Raw genomic sequence first — 16997 nt, forward strand, 5'->3', positions numbered from 1 at the left:
TTCTGGATAAACAAACTTCCCTGTGCCTCAGTTTTCCTTTTGGTTAGTGAGAACGTCTGTCAGGCCAGTATGCATACAGGAGAGCTCGGAGTGGGAGTTAGTCCTTCACCACGTCCTGCTGGAGCACCTGGGCTTGTGTGAGGGATGGTAAGATGAGTGACAGGTAGACCCAGAGGTCAGACCCGAGACATCTGGTCATCCTGGCACAGCAGGTCCCTGCTCCCACAGAGCTCCCCTCAAGTGTGTGGGGGGGGGCAGGGGTGTGGAAGCAGAGGCAGTCCACAGGTGGGCAGGTGGGTGCTGGCTACGTGGTAGGGGGGCCTCAGAAGGTGTCAGATCAGGATGACAAGAAGGGGAAGCCCAGAGTAGGCGCGGTTCATGCAGAGAAGACAGGCGTGCAGGCCCTAGAGTGCTAGAGGAAGTGTGTTTGTGTGAACACAACTTGGGTACAATGGTTTCCCTTCCATCATCAAACTTCCTGGGAAACCTACCTCGTCCTTGGCCAGGGTTTTCAGGTGCTCCAGGATCTGGGCCATCACAGTCTCACACAGCTTGTTGTTCTCAGCCAGGAACTTGGAGTCTCCCCCGTACAGGCTGTCGTTGGAGTCCACTGGGCCGGCGTGACAGAGAGACAGGGACAGAGAGAGAGAGAGGGGCGGGGGAATGGGTTCAGTGCAGAGCGCTGCTTGGATCCCCAGCATGTGGGCAAAAGGAAATTTTTAAAAAGGCAGCCAGACCGACCCAGGCCTGTGGCCAGCAGGAGGAACAGCCAAGTGTCACACGGTTTCAGCAAATGGCAGCAAATCATGGCAGGGCAAATGGGAATGGTCAAATTCTCCCATGGGCCTTGGGCATCACAAGCACTTGGCCTTGAGAAGAATGTTGCCACAGTCCCGGGGGTGTGGAAGTCACCCTGGCTCCAGGCCTTGGGTGGAGAGGGAGGCAGCAGCTGCCTGCCCACTAAGGGCTTCACCCATGTCACTGCACAGCCTCAAAAGCTGCACGTGAACGAGATGCGCGTCACCTCCCCTCACGGATGGCCTCAGAGGCAGTCCCAGCCAAGACCCTTAACTAGGAAGTCAGCAAAGGGACACAGGCTCAGCCACTATGGTGCCGCCAGTCCCCTGTAAGCCCCCACCTTGTCGGTACAACCAGAAGCACCTTGACTGCCATTAAGTTCTCCAGGTCAACTTCTTTCAAAGCTCACATCACTTTGACGATGTCTCTTGCCAAAAAGTCCTCCACTCTCTGCTTGGTCACCTCTGGTGACAACCACTGTCCCTCCCATGCAGCCAAGGACAGCCGAGAGTGGGCTCCTGTCTCCTTCCCATCACTCACCTTCATGCAAGGCGCGGTCTCCTCTGGGTAAGGGAAGGGCAGAGACGCCACAGTGAGCCGTTCTGCACTTTGGCTTTTCACTTATTGATAAATCTTGGAGCTACCTGGTGTCAGCTCAGCCTTGTAATGGCTGAACATGTTCCTCTGCAGGACAGACCAGAACCTATTCAGTCGGCCCCTGCTGCAAACACCACATTCTTTTGCGGGGCTGGAGATGGAGCCCAGGGCCTTGGTCGTGCTAAGCACTCTCCCCCCCGAGCTACCCACGCCCAGCCCAGCCCTGCTTCCTGGCAGCTTGGCACCAGCTGGCCACAAAGCTGAAGTCTACATTGAACCACGGCCTCTGCCTTGCGGGAGTTCATGCTTTCCTCCCCACGGGGGGCTTCTCCCCTTCTCTCCAGGGTGCGCAATCGGCGCTCTCCTAGCACAGCCTGTCAGTGTGGGCACTCGGCGCTGTGCAGTTCTGGAGCCGGGGCAGGGCTCAGTGGTCAGGAGGAAGTGCAGGGGCAGCTCCTGCTACTTCCAGTGTGGCAGGAGCCTATGATTTAGGCCACTGTGCCAGATGGGGGACATCCGACAAACTAGCAGCCATGCCTGTGCCTTAGGAGGGCGCGGTGCAGCCCCTGTGCCAAGGACGCTGCAGCTCCATGGTCAGGGACACTGCATAAACCAAGCGTGGCCAGCGATTCTCTGCTGGACTGTAATGGGTGCTGCTCTTCTTGCCTCATTTCATTACTTTTAGGATAACGTGGGAAGGATTCTGTCCCACATTCACGAGAGACAATGTAAGAAACACAGGAGGGCTGTGAAGCTGGACAGGGAAGAAGTGCAGTCTCACTTGCAGAAGGCAAGGCTGAAAGGGAGCCGCGGTGGGTGGTCCTGCTGTGGTCCAGCCACCTGCAGGCGTCTGCGGAGAAAGTCACCCGACTGCTGGCTACCAGCAACAGAAATGGCTCATGTCCAGCAGATCCCTCCAAGAGGACAAAGAAAAAGGGAAAGTACAGTGTTCAGGGATGGCTTCTGAGCTTTTAAGGTGACCCTAATAGGAAAATTGGCAAATACCTCAATCATCTGAATAAAAAATACATTTATGTGGACAATATTTAAGTGGGAAAAAAAAGAGGCAACTTTAAAAAAAAAATCCAAATAAGGAATAAGCCAAAAATTTCAAAAAGAAAAATCAACTTCATTAGTAATCAGAGAACAACTTTTTTAGCCCAGCGTGGTGGTACACACCTGTAAATCCTAGAGGCTCAGGAGGCTGAGGCAGGAGGATCACAAGTTCAAAACTAGCTTCAGCAAAAATGAGGCACTAAGCAACTCAGACTCTGTCTCTAAATTTTAAAAAATACAAAATAGGGCTGGGGATGTGGCTCAGTGGTCAAGTGCCCCAGAGTTCAATCCCCAGTGCCCCACCCCCCCACACACACAGAGAAGAATTTTTAGAGAAAAATTATTTATACGAACAAAGGTTTGAAAGAATCTGGGAAAACTATTGGTGGAATTGTAATAGTTGAGAAATTATTATGAAAAGGCTGAAGAATTTCCTCTACTGCTACATACCATTAGGATGATTATAATTAAAAAAAATTAAGTTAAAACATGGACAACAAGCGTTGGTGAGAAAGTGAAGAAACTGGAACCCTGTGCTTGGCTGGTGGTGATTATAACAGGGTGACGCTGCCGTGGAAAGCATCTCAGTCCTCAGTTGATCACAGAATTACCATGGGACCAGCAATTCCTAGCCCAGATAAATGCCCCCAGGAACCGAAAGCTGGGACTCTTAACACCAATGCTCACATTCACTCTGGCCAAAAGGTGGAAACAGGTGAAGTGGCACACGCCTGTCATCCCAGTGGCTCCGAAGGCTGAGGTAGGAGGATCGAGAGTTCAAAGCCAGACTCAGCAACAGCGAGGCCCCTAAGCAACTCAGTGAGACCCTGTCTCTAACACAAAATAGGGCTGGGGAGTGGCTCATTGGTTGAGTGGCCCAGAGTTCAATCCCTAGTAACCCCCACCACCACCAAAAAAAGGTGGAAACAACTCAAGTGTATCAAAAGATGAATGGATAAATAAAATGTGGCACATCCAATGAGATCAATCAGCCTTAAAAGGGAATGAAACTGACACTGGCTATAGCTAAGGGCAATACGCCGGACACAAAAGGACAACTCTTCACAGTTCTCACAGGAGGTTCCTGGAACAGGCAGGTTCATATTGACAAAGTAGAACAGAGGTCACCAGGAGCCGGAAGCTGGGAGGAATGGTGAGCTAATACTTGGTACAGGATTTCAGTTGAGATTAAAAACTCTGGAAATGGATAATGGTGATGGTAAGTGTGTATGTACTTGATAAAATTACTAAGTACACAAATCAGCTTTATGTTATGCACCTTTTATCAATAAAAAATGTTAAAGGAAAAAGGAAAGAGTCTTAACAAGTCTAGCTCTTCTGACTTAGGAAAATCATCCCAAGAAATTTATCCTAAGAAATATTGTTTATGAATATGTAACAATGAATCCACTATTATGTATGATTGTGATTCACCAATAAGAAAAAAGTCTTCCTAAGAAAATAAGCCAACAGATGTTCAAAGATGCATATATGTAATACTCCTTAAGCTGGTGGTTATTGTAATGAGAGGAGAAGCAAAAAAAGTCCACCAATTTGAATGCTTTGTGGTACCATGGAGGCAATAAAAGCACATGATCTATACCCTCCAAACAGATTTACTAAGAGCTACAATATATTAAAGGAACCAAACAGCACACATAGCAAAGCCCCTACATATAGCAAATAAACAAGTACATATACATTTCCCAATTTATAATTTCCTAGGAACTAATTTAAATTTTTAAAATTACATTTCATTATCTTGTGTATTTCCTGGAAGCTTCCTTGAATCTTTTGGGGGAACGGGCAGGTGTAAGCACACATCAGTTAGCTAACTGATGGCAAATAGTTCCAGGGCCGCTTTCTGTTCATTGCCAGTTGACATTTGAGGAACAACAGATGTTCACCAGCTTTTTTATTTTGAAAAACGTCAAGGCTATAGAATAGCAGAAAAACCCCACTGCAGTGGATCTGTCTGCTTCTGAGAATCACCAAGCCTTAACATTCGGCTTCTGGTGTGCCAGTCCTGGCTGGCTGGCCATTTTTTTCGGTTGAACCATTCGAAGGCAAGCTGTAGACACACTGCCTAAGAATGAGCGCGCACTGGCCTCCTTGCTCCTCAACTCCTCTGTCTGCAGGCAGAGATGATCTGATCCTGCTCTGGTCATCCAGGGGGACCCTCCTGGGGACCTCCAGGCTGACTGCTTCCTTAGCAGGTACTCATGATGTTCTTGGGAGTGACTGGCCTGGGCTACGGGGTAAGCCCAGGGTTACTGCCGAGCTCAGCTGCTGTCTTGGAAAGAAGGCAGCTACCAGAAGAATCTGAGTTGGAGTTACAGAGTGGCAAAACTGCAGTTGAAGAAGAAATTTCTCATGTTTGCTGCTGAGGACCAGAATAGTTCTGGTGTGAATTCCCAGTCTCCCTCTGGGATGAGTCTGCTCGAATTCTGATCAGCCCAGCTCTGGAGGAGAGGGAGGGGCCAGGGTGTGTTCAGGGCAGGTGGTTCAGCCACTCTCACACACACAGCATCTACGGAAAGAGCCTGCTCTGCACCAACTCCTGAGCTAAGAACTGGAGTTGCAGTGGGGACAAGAGCAACTGATGTTGCCCCTGCAGAGGAGCACACAGCCCTCAGGCCACATAGACAACAAGCAGGCAAGCATACAGGGAGTGCCGAGTGGCAGCAGGCGCAGTTCAGGGATCATGGGATCCACAAATCTGGGCTTTGGATGGACTGTGGAATCAGTGAGAGGCTCAGAAGGCAATTCACTAGAGTTTAAAAAAATAAAAAATAAAAAAAGCGGGGGAGGGGGGTTTATCTGTGCTAACATCTGGCAGTCACCAGGGAGAGAGAAGAGGATGGGTTTGCAAATCAGAATTAATCTGGTCAGGGCAGGGTGTTGAATAAGGCTGTGAGTCCAGACACGGCTCTGGGGGAGGGGAGGGAGAAATGTCCCTCGCAAATGGCCACCAAGAATAGCCTATGATCTCTGACCCAGGGATCATGAACACAAACGCTGTAAGAGCCTGGCGGGTGACGTGGAAGAGTGAAGACCTGGGTGTACTCATAGCAACGACAATGCTCCACAAACGGACACCCAGCGTCCAGGAACAGACTTCATTTCTACATCACACCCACGCTCCTGCAAGCTGGCCCGAAGGACTGGAGCTACCGCTGTAGGTAATGTCAGAATGTTCTTTTTATTAATCTGCAAAGAAAGCAGCCAAGTTATCCTTTGTTGATGCAAAAATGATCTTTCAAAAATTGAGTCAATGTTGTGTAAAAGCCTGCCTAGAACAGGGAGGGAAGCAGGGAGAACAGAGTCCCCAACCCCGCAGAGCCTGCTGGCTTCCTGGGTCTCTCTTCTACTAAGACACTTGTCAGGTCACGATTGTGCAGCCAGAGTAAACACAGTTGGGCTGAGGAGGAGGGAAAGAAGATCCACCCTTTGCACCTTTAAAAAGCTAGAAAACAAGACTCCTGCCTGTAGAGTACAGCCTTGCTCCCTTTGCCACTTGGGCCTGGCCATCTACCCTGGGACAACCACTGAAGGAAGGGAGTGAGAGGGCGGGGTGCAGCCTGCTTTCAACAGGTACACAGGCCCCGCATGGCCCCAAAACTTGTGTCGTTCAGAGCTTTCTTCGGATGTCACAAAAGGGAGAAGAAAAATGTAAACAAATCCAAGAAAAGATGCTTAACCTTATTCACTCATCAAAATGGCTAAGCTGAAAAGGACCCTATCAACAGAATGAATGGAACCCTCCTCGATGCCAGTGGGAATGGCAACTGCCCATTTTGGAAGACCTTGAGGTAGTTTGTACCAAAGTCGAAATAAGCAAACCCATGAGCCAGCAACCCCAATCCCAGGCGTGTACCCAAGAGAAATGTCCTCTAACATCCACGGCATGTGGTGCCAGGACATCCACAGCAGCATCACACACAGTGGTCCCACGTAAGAACCAGGAGGCAGCCACCATACAGGGTGGGGGAAACCATGGTGCATCGGTACTGCAGAATGCTACAGTCCTGCAAAGAGGAGCAGCTGCAGGCTCGTGCGACAAGCTTCACCTAGCACATCAGACACTGAGGGACGCTTGCAGAGTGATGTCATTTACGTGGGACTCAAAAACTACTAACTTGTAAGGCCAGCAGTGAGAGTGGTGCTGGTCTGTGGTGCTGGCTGGAACGGCCACAGGGGCTCCAGGGGAGCTTGTCGTGTTGTTTTCTGATCTGGGTGAGGGTACCTGGGCATGTGCACTTCCTGTAACTCACTGAGCATCACTGTTTCTTGTAGGAACGTTACAGTCATTCTAAAATTCCTTACCGTGTAACTGAAGCAGAGTAACACAGGCCCCCGGGTATGGTGCGGACTCACCTCCATGGCTACCTAGCCAGGAGCCTGAGAGCAGATCACGTATGTCTCTGGGGCTCCCCTCGTTCATATGTAGAGGGGACAAGAACACCTCACGGCAGCACCATGAAGACTGAGGGAGGAGAGGCCTGGGGGCTCTGGCGCAGGGCCTGGCAGCAGTTAGGTGCTCTGGTCACCATAGCCATCTTTACATTTCTATCAGCAGCCCCCCAATCCCAGCTAGAGTGCCTCTGAGGTCATCACAGAAGGCCCCCCTTAGCACCACAAGTTTGTCCACTGCAGTTTCCAAGCACAACAACACTTTTTTAAAACCTTAGCATTCACAATCATAGGCCAAAGCACTCAACAATCGGGCTATTTTTTGGAAACCAAAATTTGGAATTGAGCGTCTGACAAACAGGAGGATACTTGGGTCCAGCATCAGGACTTTTCTGTTATGCCCTGGACATAAGGAGGCCGTTCCCAAACCTGTACCAGCAAGTTCAAGATGGCCAGAAGCAGGTGGGGAACAAGGGTCTCCTCCTCAGCACCTGGGACTAAGGGCGCACAGGGCCTCAGCATCACCTGTGCAGGTTACACACACTCTCCCGAGGGTCCTGCCCAGACGGGGAGCAACAGGCCGGGAGAAGCTGGTCCCCGTGCGCATGTCGCCACCATCAGGTTATCCTACAGCACGCCCATCTAACGTCATCTGATGGTCAAGATGATCTCAGGTGCTTGTTAAACAGAGTCTCTTCTTAGGGATTCTATTTAGAAGGGACAGGAGGGGGCTCAGAAATCTGGACTCGTGAGTTGACTCAGGCAAGTCCCAGATGGGTAAATTCAGTGAAGCCCTGGACGAGGAGGACACGGTAGATGAGAGACCAGGGAGATGTCAGGGAGACACTGAAATGGCCTTTCCTGAATTTCAAGGACCGCGTGGCTAGGGAGGGGAACCTGCTACCTTTGTCGATGTGGTACAGGTATGTCTCCTGGCTCATGGCGGACAGCAGGTGCAGGACACAAGTGTAGATGCGGATCTTGTCATCGCTGCTGTCCTCCCAGGTGTAGTCTTGGATCACATTGAGAAGCTCTCGAACAAGAAACAGGACCCCGTGTTCAGGATGATCCTGGTGGAGAGGTGAACCCGGATAAATAAGCCTAGGTACGAAGCGGAAGGAAGGAAACACCCAAACCAAATCAACACCCCAGACACCCAAAGCCCCTCCCCCAGCAGCTGTGGGGGGATTAATGTGCCAGTTAGTTCACGTGGGCCGAGACACCCAAGAGCAGGTTGAGCAAAACAGAGAGGGTGACAGGGGGTCATTCACCCCATGGATCAGCACATGGCTGCCTGGGAACCAGCTGGGAAGTCTCCCGTTCAGGCCCAAGGAACTGAAAGCAGCATACCCGTCACTTAACGGCCTGTTTCCAGAATCATTTTTTGGTCGTGATATGATAGGGAACAAGTTCAATTCAGTTCCAAAAGGTGTGTGGTCACGTGGCTCTTCCCCAGAACTGCCAAAGCTGCCTCATCCCACGAGGAATACAGCCCAGTGTCCCCGCATGCAGCCCACTACCACAGCCCACCCCGCCCTCCATCCAGCCACATCACCTGGGGCCCAGCCGGACACAGGGGGCACATTCAACAGGTTGAATGAGGAAGGCTGAACGAAGGAGTTTCTATCTGAAAACCAGGGCCACTGTGCAGGGAGCTGGCAACCAAGGAGAGGCCCCAGGGTCTGGACACTTGGGAGGGGGGTCAGGGGGAGGGGGTGTGGGGGTTGCTGGTCGCATCCTCAGGGTGAGGGAGGCAGGTGTGGCATTGCTGGACCTGCACAGCCTCAGCTGGGGGAGGCCATGTGGCACAGATGTGGCCTTTGGTGGAAGAACAGAGCCACTGCCAAGAAGCATGGCCCATGAGCATGGGGGGACGGATACCCCAACCTTGCCCTCCAATCTCAGCAGTGCCTCCTACTGGTAAACAGGTGGAAGCTGGGAGGAAGGCTGGCCCGAGGACACAGTTCCCAGAGGCTGGTCTCCCCAGCACAGAGCAGGACAAAATAAATAAGAACAGCTCCTGGAGCTCTTCAAGATACCACTGTGAACCCCAATTTCACAGACAGGAAGTGAGCTGCAGGGAGGGCACATGACCCCAGGTCACTTTGATGGTACATGCAGACCCAGCAGTCTGGCTCCAGAAGACATTGCTAACCATGGGCAATGTCTTCAGAGGCATGTCCCCTGTCCCCCCACCCCACCCCCTGCAGTCAACCACCCTGAAGCAGGTATGGAGCACAGCAAGAGCTGAGCCGGGCAGAGTGGCTGACTGGCAGGACTCGCGCAGCATGGCAGTGCCTGGGGTGGGGACGGCCTTCTGTGCAGGGTTGACACCTATGGAACTACACCCTGGCTGCTCCACTCAGTTGGTCTCCACAGGCAACTTGGCGCCACACGCCTCTACTCACAGCTCCTAATTAGGCTACTTTGTCCTGCTGTGAGGATGTTCAAGACGTTTAAGGATCTGCCCTGGGAATAACAATCTGAATGTTCTAGTAATTTACTTTCAACCAAATGTTGTAACCCCTCATGGGGGACCATTCCACACACCTTCAAAGAGGTGGAACGAAGGGTAACGTGGAATTCAAGGTTCGTAGGGAGCCACTTCTGTGAGCTTCTGCTCCCAACCGAAGGGTGAGGGGTTATTTTCAATATGCATACAGGCAAGTTTCCCATGTGACACTCCTGCTTCAGTGGTTGACATTTAAAAAAAAAAAGGCACTTTGATGGCTCAATGCCAACTGAGGTATACAGAATTTTTTTAAAGAAGGAAGGTCCTGGATACAGATGGCTCTTTCAGCGGGAAAGGTTCCCCACTTTCCCCTGTCTTGCCAGGCAGAGCAACCAAATACCAATAAGGTGGGTCCCAAGGGGCACCCAGCTGGCTTCCACCAGCAGCAGGTCCCCCCACCCTGCCACACTCCTTAGGAAAAGGAATACCCAAGAACCAAATGACCAACTCCCAGGAAGCCAAGATGGGAGGCAGCCAAGATGGCGGCAGAGAGGAGATCCTGGCAGGCCACTTAGTAGCTGATGACCCTCTAACTGCTTTGAGCCTCAGTTTCCACTTCTCTGAAATAAGCATAACAAACAGGCTTTATTCTGAACTATTATGGGCTGGCTCACTGTAAGAGGCACATATGATTAAATAAGGCCCTCGAGCAAAGGAGCCAGACATAAGGGCTGGGAGAACAGAAAAGGAAATAAGAAATGTTGGTGACAAAAAAAGAGGAGACAAATGCCAGCCGATGGGTCCTGGGCCCTGTGTCTCCCCAAGCTCGCTCGCCAGCCCTCCTCCAAGCTCTGGCATCTCCTGGGGACAGCCCCTCTGGTGCACAGCGCTCCTCCCCGCCCCCTGCACCTGGTTAACCTCTTATGCCTCTTCCTTCAACTCTCAGCTCAGCAGCACTTTCTCAGAGACCTCCCCTGGGGCTCAGAGATCCCTGCAGTTCTTTGTGATGTGTTAAATATGTGTTCAATATCAAATCTGTCCTCTCAAGTGAGGTCCCTTCCTCTTGTGCACGTCTCAATTCCCAGATCAAAGGTATCTGTGGAATAGGCTGAACAAGGGAAGCTTAGGACCTGGACACCTCACTAGGCATATGGCTGGACCTTCTCACAAGGAAAAGAAGGATAAGAGAAGTCTCCCTGCTGCAGCATCCATGATCAATGTCAGAAAACTGAGGATGATGATGTTCTGATACCTACAAACTACAGCTGAATCAAAATTAGGCCCCGAGTCGGGCCCAGTGGGGCATGTCTGAAATCCCAGGGGCTCAGGAGGCTGAGGCAGGAGGATTGCAAGTTCAAAGCGAACCTCAGCAACAGTGAAGTCCAAAAGCAACTCAGCGAGACCCTGTCTCTAAATACAAAACAAAACAGGGCTGGAGATCTGGCTCAAGGGTCGAGTGCCCCCAAGTTCAGACCCGGGTACCAAAAAAAAAAAAAAAAAAAGCAGGGGGGCGGGGAGCCTGAAACTATGACGCCAAACTTCCTGGGTCAAATCTACTTTATTTGCCTAGCCAAATGTCATTAAATGAAATGTGTCAGCTCAAGTACATAAAGAAGATTGTTCTGCAGACAAAGTGGGCCACCAAGAGACTGACAGACTGAACCCAAAGCAGAATGCTTCAGAATGCTCCAAAAGCTCACCATCGGCAGAGGAAAGGAGGCCAGTCTGGGGAATACCCACCTGCACATTAGGAACATGAAACAGGCCAGGTACTTTATCTGGTTGAAAACTACTTAGTTCTAAGCAAATGAAGTGAACCAAAGCTTTTCAAATCATCCTTTTAAAAAGCCCTGAACACTGTTGGTAGAAATGTAAAATGGCACAGTCACTATGGAAAACAGTTTTGAGGTTCATCAAAACTTAAAAGGCACGTATCTGGAATCCCAGTGACTAGGGAGGCTGCAGCAGGAGGATTGCAAGTTTAAAGCCAGCCTCAGCAAAAGCTAGGTGCTCAGCAAGTCCGTGAGACTCTGTCTAAATACAAAATAGGGATGAATATGTGGCTCAGCGGTTGTGCCCAAGTTCAATCCCTATTACAACCCCCTCCACCAAAAAACAAACCAACAAAGAAAAAACACACAACTTGAAAATAGAATTACATGATCTAGCAATCCTGTGGTTAGGTATATGCCCAAAAGAAAGCAGGTGCTTGAAGAGCTCTGAGCACACCTGTGTTTACTGTGGCACTATCAGAATGGCCAAGATGTGGAAACCACCTACTGGGTCCACAGATGGATGCATAAAGAAATGTGGCCTACACATACCATGGAATACTATCTAGCTTTAAAAAATGGTGAACATCTGCAACATATGACAAGTGGGCTGCAGGCTAAGAATGCTCTAAGTGAAATAAGCCAGCATCAGGACAAACACGGCACGAGTCCACTCTTGTGGGGAATCAGGCAGCAACAGTGTCTGCACAGGAGGGGGAGGAGAAACGGGGCAACTACTCCAGGGGCAGTTTCCGTTAAGTTCTAGGGGCATGCTGTTCAACACTGTACCTGCAACCAACAATACCGTATGTATTGTTATATACGTGCTATAATTTGTTAAAGTGGTAGATGTCATGTGGTCTTACTGCAATAAAAAAATTAGAAATTTTAAACAAGTTGTGGTTATGCATAAACGGTAGAAAGATCAGTAAAGGGGAAGGAGCAGGGAGTGGGGAGAGGGAGGGAAGGAGAGGTGCTGGGGTCTGAATTACAAGATCTATTCCATGCTTGTATAATTATGTGAAAATGGATTCTACTGTCAGATGTAACTAAAAAGAACCAATTAAAAAAAAAAGTTGTGGAATGAAAGGTTAACAATCTGAATCAAGTGAAGTGGCAGGCGGGAGCTGTTGTCTTACTGGATCTAGTCATGGTGGGCATGGCTCAGGTGTGTGGTCCATCTGATCATCTGGGAGCTCACCGGCTCTCAGTCTTGGCTATTCAGGCTGAACATGCCGATGTACCCACAGAGCCAGCAAATAGTTACAGTATTCTCCTTGTGTCCAGGTTATGTGCCCAGACCCCTAGTGATGCCCAAAACCACCAACAGTACCTGATCCTGTATATGCTGCTTTCTCCTGTATGCAATTACAAATAAAGTTTTGTAAATTAGATACAGTAAGAAACTAAAATAGAACAATTGTAACAACATATGATAATAGGTTACAAATTTTTTTTTCCATAAAAATGTTCACCTTTTCACTTAAAGAAATCACTTCACAGCTTCTCTCTGGCAAATTCAAACCACCAGCATCACTACTCTTGTGCTTTGGGTCATTATTTAGCAAAATAAGGGTTACTTGAATGCAAGCCCTGTAATGCCAGACAGATGATCTGTAAACTCAGGCTAGTGAGTGAATATAGAGCAGGTAGCATATACAGCATGGATACACTGAACAAAGGGACAAATTACCTCCCAGGCAGAATGGTGCAAGATTTCATCAAACTTCCCACAATGGCACACAGTTTTAAACTTATGGTGTTTTTTTTTTCCTGGAAATTTTCATTTAATATTTTTGGACTGAGGTTGATGTAAGTAACAGAAACCACAGAAAACAAAAGAGCAGACAGGAGAGGTTTCTGTAACAATGCTGTAGCTCACAAGATAGAATGAATGCAGGGCTGCATCCCTCAGTGACAGTGAGCAAACAGCACAGTGAAAACATGCTGAGCTCAGATCATGCAGGCAGGCTCTGGCGTCAACAGGCCCAGGTTCAAATCTTGCTCTGCTACTTCCTAGCTTGTGGCCTTTTCAATGTCAGGTTCTCCTGAGTGGAAAAGGTTCAAAAATCCTGGTTTGTGGAGGTGAGGGAGGATTCCCAGAGACTGACAGCTGATGAAGGGCTTCAGAACAACAAAAAACTGGGCACCCAGAGAGGTGTAGATAGCTACAAATAGATGGCGGCTATTCTTTGCCTGGTCATTACTAAATCCCAGCCAAAGCATGTGCACTGACATCAGCGACAATAACTAAACTCTTGAGAGCAGACGCCATTCCCTCGATGCCTGAGAAGCCAGGCAGGCAACAGAAATGGGTTTAATGCATCTAGAGGACCCAGGGGAGCTGAAGAAGTGCACGCCCCTGCCTGACAAGGGGCTGCTTCCCAGGTGTGGCTAACTGGCCAGGTCATGGAATGTGGGCCCCACTGGCAAAAACTGATTTTTCAAAGGGAGCCACAAATTTGGGTTTTCAGTGTTCAAATTTTAAATGTGGGCAACTCACTCCAGACGTTTCCATCACCACATGGCTGACAAGCATGACCGCAGGCTGGACTCCGCCCTCTGGTCATTGATTTGCAGCCCCAGGGACAGAGGTCCGGGACTATGAAGCACTTGCATAGTCATCAATTCGTTCAACCCTTGCAGCTATCCTGCAAGGTGGGCACTCTGATGACATAGAAAGTGACAAACAAGGCTCTGAGGGTCACACAACACCCCCAAGGTCCCAGAGCTACCAAGTCCTGGGGTCAGAACTGAACTCAACTCTCTGACTCTGGGGACAAAGGCTCCAGAATACCCTACACAGACAGTAAACACGTCGACCACCCCACCACCTCCACCGGCTGCCTCGGTGGACACTGGGATTTTTTTCTTTTGTCCTCTCACATCATAAGTAATGGACTATCCAAAGAGGAGAGCCACTGACTGTCAATACGGCACTAATGGGGATCAAAAGCACTTCACCAAGTATTGGTGAAGACACTCCAGGATGTGCCCCGCAGCTCTACCCCTTGACTCTGACCCACCCCTCCTGCAGCACCGCCCACCCACCTGCAGGATGACAGAGGTCTGCACCCTGCAGTAGTGGCCTGCGGTTCCAGGGGCCTCCTGACCCCTCTCCTGAGAAGCTGGGAGCTGATGGAGAGGAGTTTGCAGCTGGGACGCCTTTTGTTTCCCCAGCTTTGCTGAGCTCCGTGTAATCCACATCCCAAACAACGGCAGCGTTTATAATGCACAGTCCAACCACTGTCAGTGGCTTACAGAGCTGCAATCATCACGCTCCATTTTAGAACATTTCATCACCCCGAGCAGGAACCCCACACCCATGGGAGCCGAGTCACTTTTCATGGCCAAGTTCAGAGTTGTGTTTCTCCAAGGGCCTCTTACGTCTCCCTAAGCCTGAATCACTGAGGGCTTCCGAAAAGGACGACTCGACTCAGGGGCCTGCTCCAATCCACTCAGCCTCCTGGGAGCGGGAGGAGGTGAGATTCCAGTCCAGCTGTGGAGGTCTTGGGGCTGGCCCCTGCCTAAGCCTCCTGTCCCAGCAATTGAGAGTAAAACGGCCTGTGTGTTTGTGTCTCCCAAATCCACACAGTGAAATCCTAATCCCAATGTGATGATATTTAGAGGGGCCTTTAGGAGGTAATTAGGACCCAGAAGACCGACCACCCAGAAGGCCAGAGAGCTGGCCCTGGCTTTCTCTCTCTGCCACATGATGACAAAATCATGGCTGTCGGCAACCTAGACGAGGGGTCCCACCAGAATCGTGCTGGTGTCCGGACCTCAGACCGCCAGCCTTCAGAACAGCGAGAAATGCTGATGGGTCACACCCCAGACGACACACGCAGACCACAGCCCAGGAACCTTCGGGATACCGCACTCTCAGGGCTCCCACAACAATGGAGGCAGGGTGGGGAGAGCTCCCGTGGCCCTGGCGGGGCGACGTACCGGGACGATTAATAGAGTAGAGAAGAAATTGCAGAGGAATTCCAGAAGGAATGACTCCGAAGGCCGCATCTTCCCGTCGATATTTATCATCTTTGGAACTTCTGGAACGAGGCTTATAGCAGCTTTGAAAAAAGCATCAGCTGTGAGAGAAGAAAAGTCAGTATGAGAACTCGGGGAAGGCCAGGGGGGTCCCTCCTCACAGGGCCTGGAGGGAGCTTGAGAGTCCTGGAAGGAAGTCTGGCCACACTGAGGGCCTAGCGCCCCTGGGGCCCAGCGGAGAGTGTGGCCAACCAGCAACACGGCAGCTCAACTGCCTTTAGATCAGGGACAAAAACAGGATTTTTTTTTTTTTTTTTTGGCGAGGGCACTCGACCCCTGAGCCCCATCCCCAGCCCTATTTTGCATTTTATTTAGAGACAGGGTCTCACCGAGTTGCTCAGCACCTCGGTGTTTTTTTTTTTTTTTTTTTTTTAAGTTGTAGATGTACACAGTACCTTTATTTGTTTATCTTCATGGGGTGCCAGGGATGGAACCCGGTGCCTCACGCATGCTAGGCAAGCGCTCAGCCACGGAGCCACAACCCCAGCCAGCACCTTGCTTTTGCTGAGGCTGGCTTTGAACTCACAATCTTCCTGCCTCAGCCTCCCAAGCCACTGGGATTACATGCGTGTGCCACCGTTCCCAGCCAGGTAGGGGACTTTTACAGAGAGGCTAGAAGTGAAAAGTCACCTGGGCTGAGGGCCCAACCTGGGATGGCTTATGGACCCCACAGCCACCACAGGAGAGTGTCGCTGTCAGCAGGGCCACTCCGTGTATGAGAAAGAAGGAGTGGGACAAGGAGGGACCCACCTAGCAGCAGTGACCTGTGGATGTGGCAGGTCCCAGCACACATGGCGGAGCCACTGCTGAAATCCTGGATTGTGTGAGGCTTTAGCACATGCCATTTTTATTAAAGAAATAACCACTGACATGCCTGAAGCAATGTCCACGTGCACACACGTGAACACATGCATACAAACACCACGCAGTTTTAGAGACTCTCGACTAAGGAACAGTTCCGGAAATATTTTAAGAGAGATGAAATAATCTATAAAACAAGAAGGCTTCAAAACACGGAAGGAAAGGATAAAGTCGGGGAGGGGAAGTCAATGCAATGGGAGGGAGAGTCCTTTCAAGAACTGCCTGAGTATCCACGGTGAGAAAAAGACTCAAGGTTAAGACTCCAACCCGATGTTGAAACCTTAAACTACCCAACAAGATCAGATGCGTTCCGGTCCAGATCTACTTCCACCGTGGAATGCAGTCCACTGGGGCAGAGAGAAGACCGCGCGTCTGGAGCCGGGGGATGGCTCGTCTTCAAAGGAAAGCCGCTCCTCACAGGCTTTCTGCAGGACTCAGCTCTGCTCTGCAATCATCCGCACCAGGCGCCTCCAGATCCAGCACTCGGCAGCCTCGCCATGGCCTCCCGAGCACAGCCAGTAGCCAGCAGGGAACAGGACACTCATGGACAGTGTGCATGCTCAGAGGGACGGGGAGGTCCACCTCCCAGAAGGACTGAGGCTGCAGGGTCCTCTATCTTGTTGACAAGTGGCAAGAGATGGCACTGCTCTGGAGCCCTTAGGACCTCCTGGGGTGCCTGTAAGTCACTCACGTTTGGAGCCCTCGAGCAGTCCTGGGAGACGCTGTGGTCACGTCCAACCTCAGATGGGGAGGGGAGCTCAGAAGGCGAGGGGCAGCTTAAATCACCCAGGCACGGGAAAGTAGAGTCCAGTGGGTTCAAAGGCCACCACCCTCACCTTTGCTCAGCCAGCAACTCAGATTGTTTTTTAATCAAGAAACACATGCCCGTGAGTGCAATAATCTGATAAGAGGTTGATTCAGAACATATGAAGAACTCCTACAACATGACGATGACAAAGACAGGCAACCTGATCAAAAAATGGCAAGAACCAGAACACACC

At 50.4% G+C, this 16997-nt stretch overlaps 1 protein-coding gene across 4 annotated transcripts in view; it reads right to left on the minus strand.

Annotated features, from left to right (window-relative positions):
• Vps35l (VPS35 endosomal protein sorting factor like) overlaps positions 1-16997 on the minus strand; it is a 108065-nt gene that overhangs the window by 4403 nt on the left and 86665 nt on the right. For all 4 annotated transcript variants that reach the window (XM_013357874.4, XM_013357875.4, XM_040277385.2 and 1 more), the window contains 3 exons: positions 15037-15176; positions 7769-7934; positions 492-610 (listed from right to left, as the gene is read on the minus strand). In XM_013357874.4, the coding sequence (XP_013213328.2) occupies positions 492-610; positions 7769-7934; positions 15037-15176 (425 nt within the window). The remainder of the gene's footprint in view (positions 1-491; positions 611-7768; positions 7935-15036; positions 15177-16997) is intronic.

The sequence above is a fragment of the Ictidomys tridecemlineatus genome, chromosome 10 (genome assembly GCF_052094955.1).
Source record: "Ictidomys tridecemlineatus isolate mIctTri1 chromosome 10, mIctTri1.hap1, whole genome shotgun sequence".
Taxonomy (NCBI): domain Eukaryota; kingdom Metazoa; phylum Chordata; class Mammalia; order Rodentia; family Sciuridae; genus Ictidomys; species Ictidomys tridecemlineatus.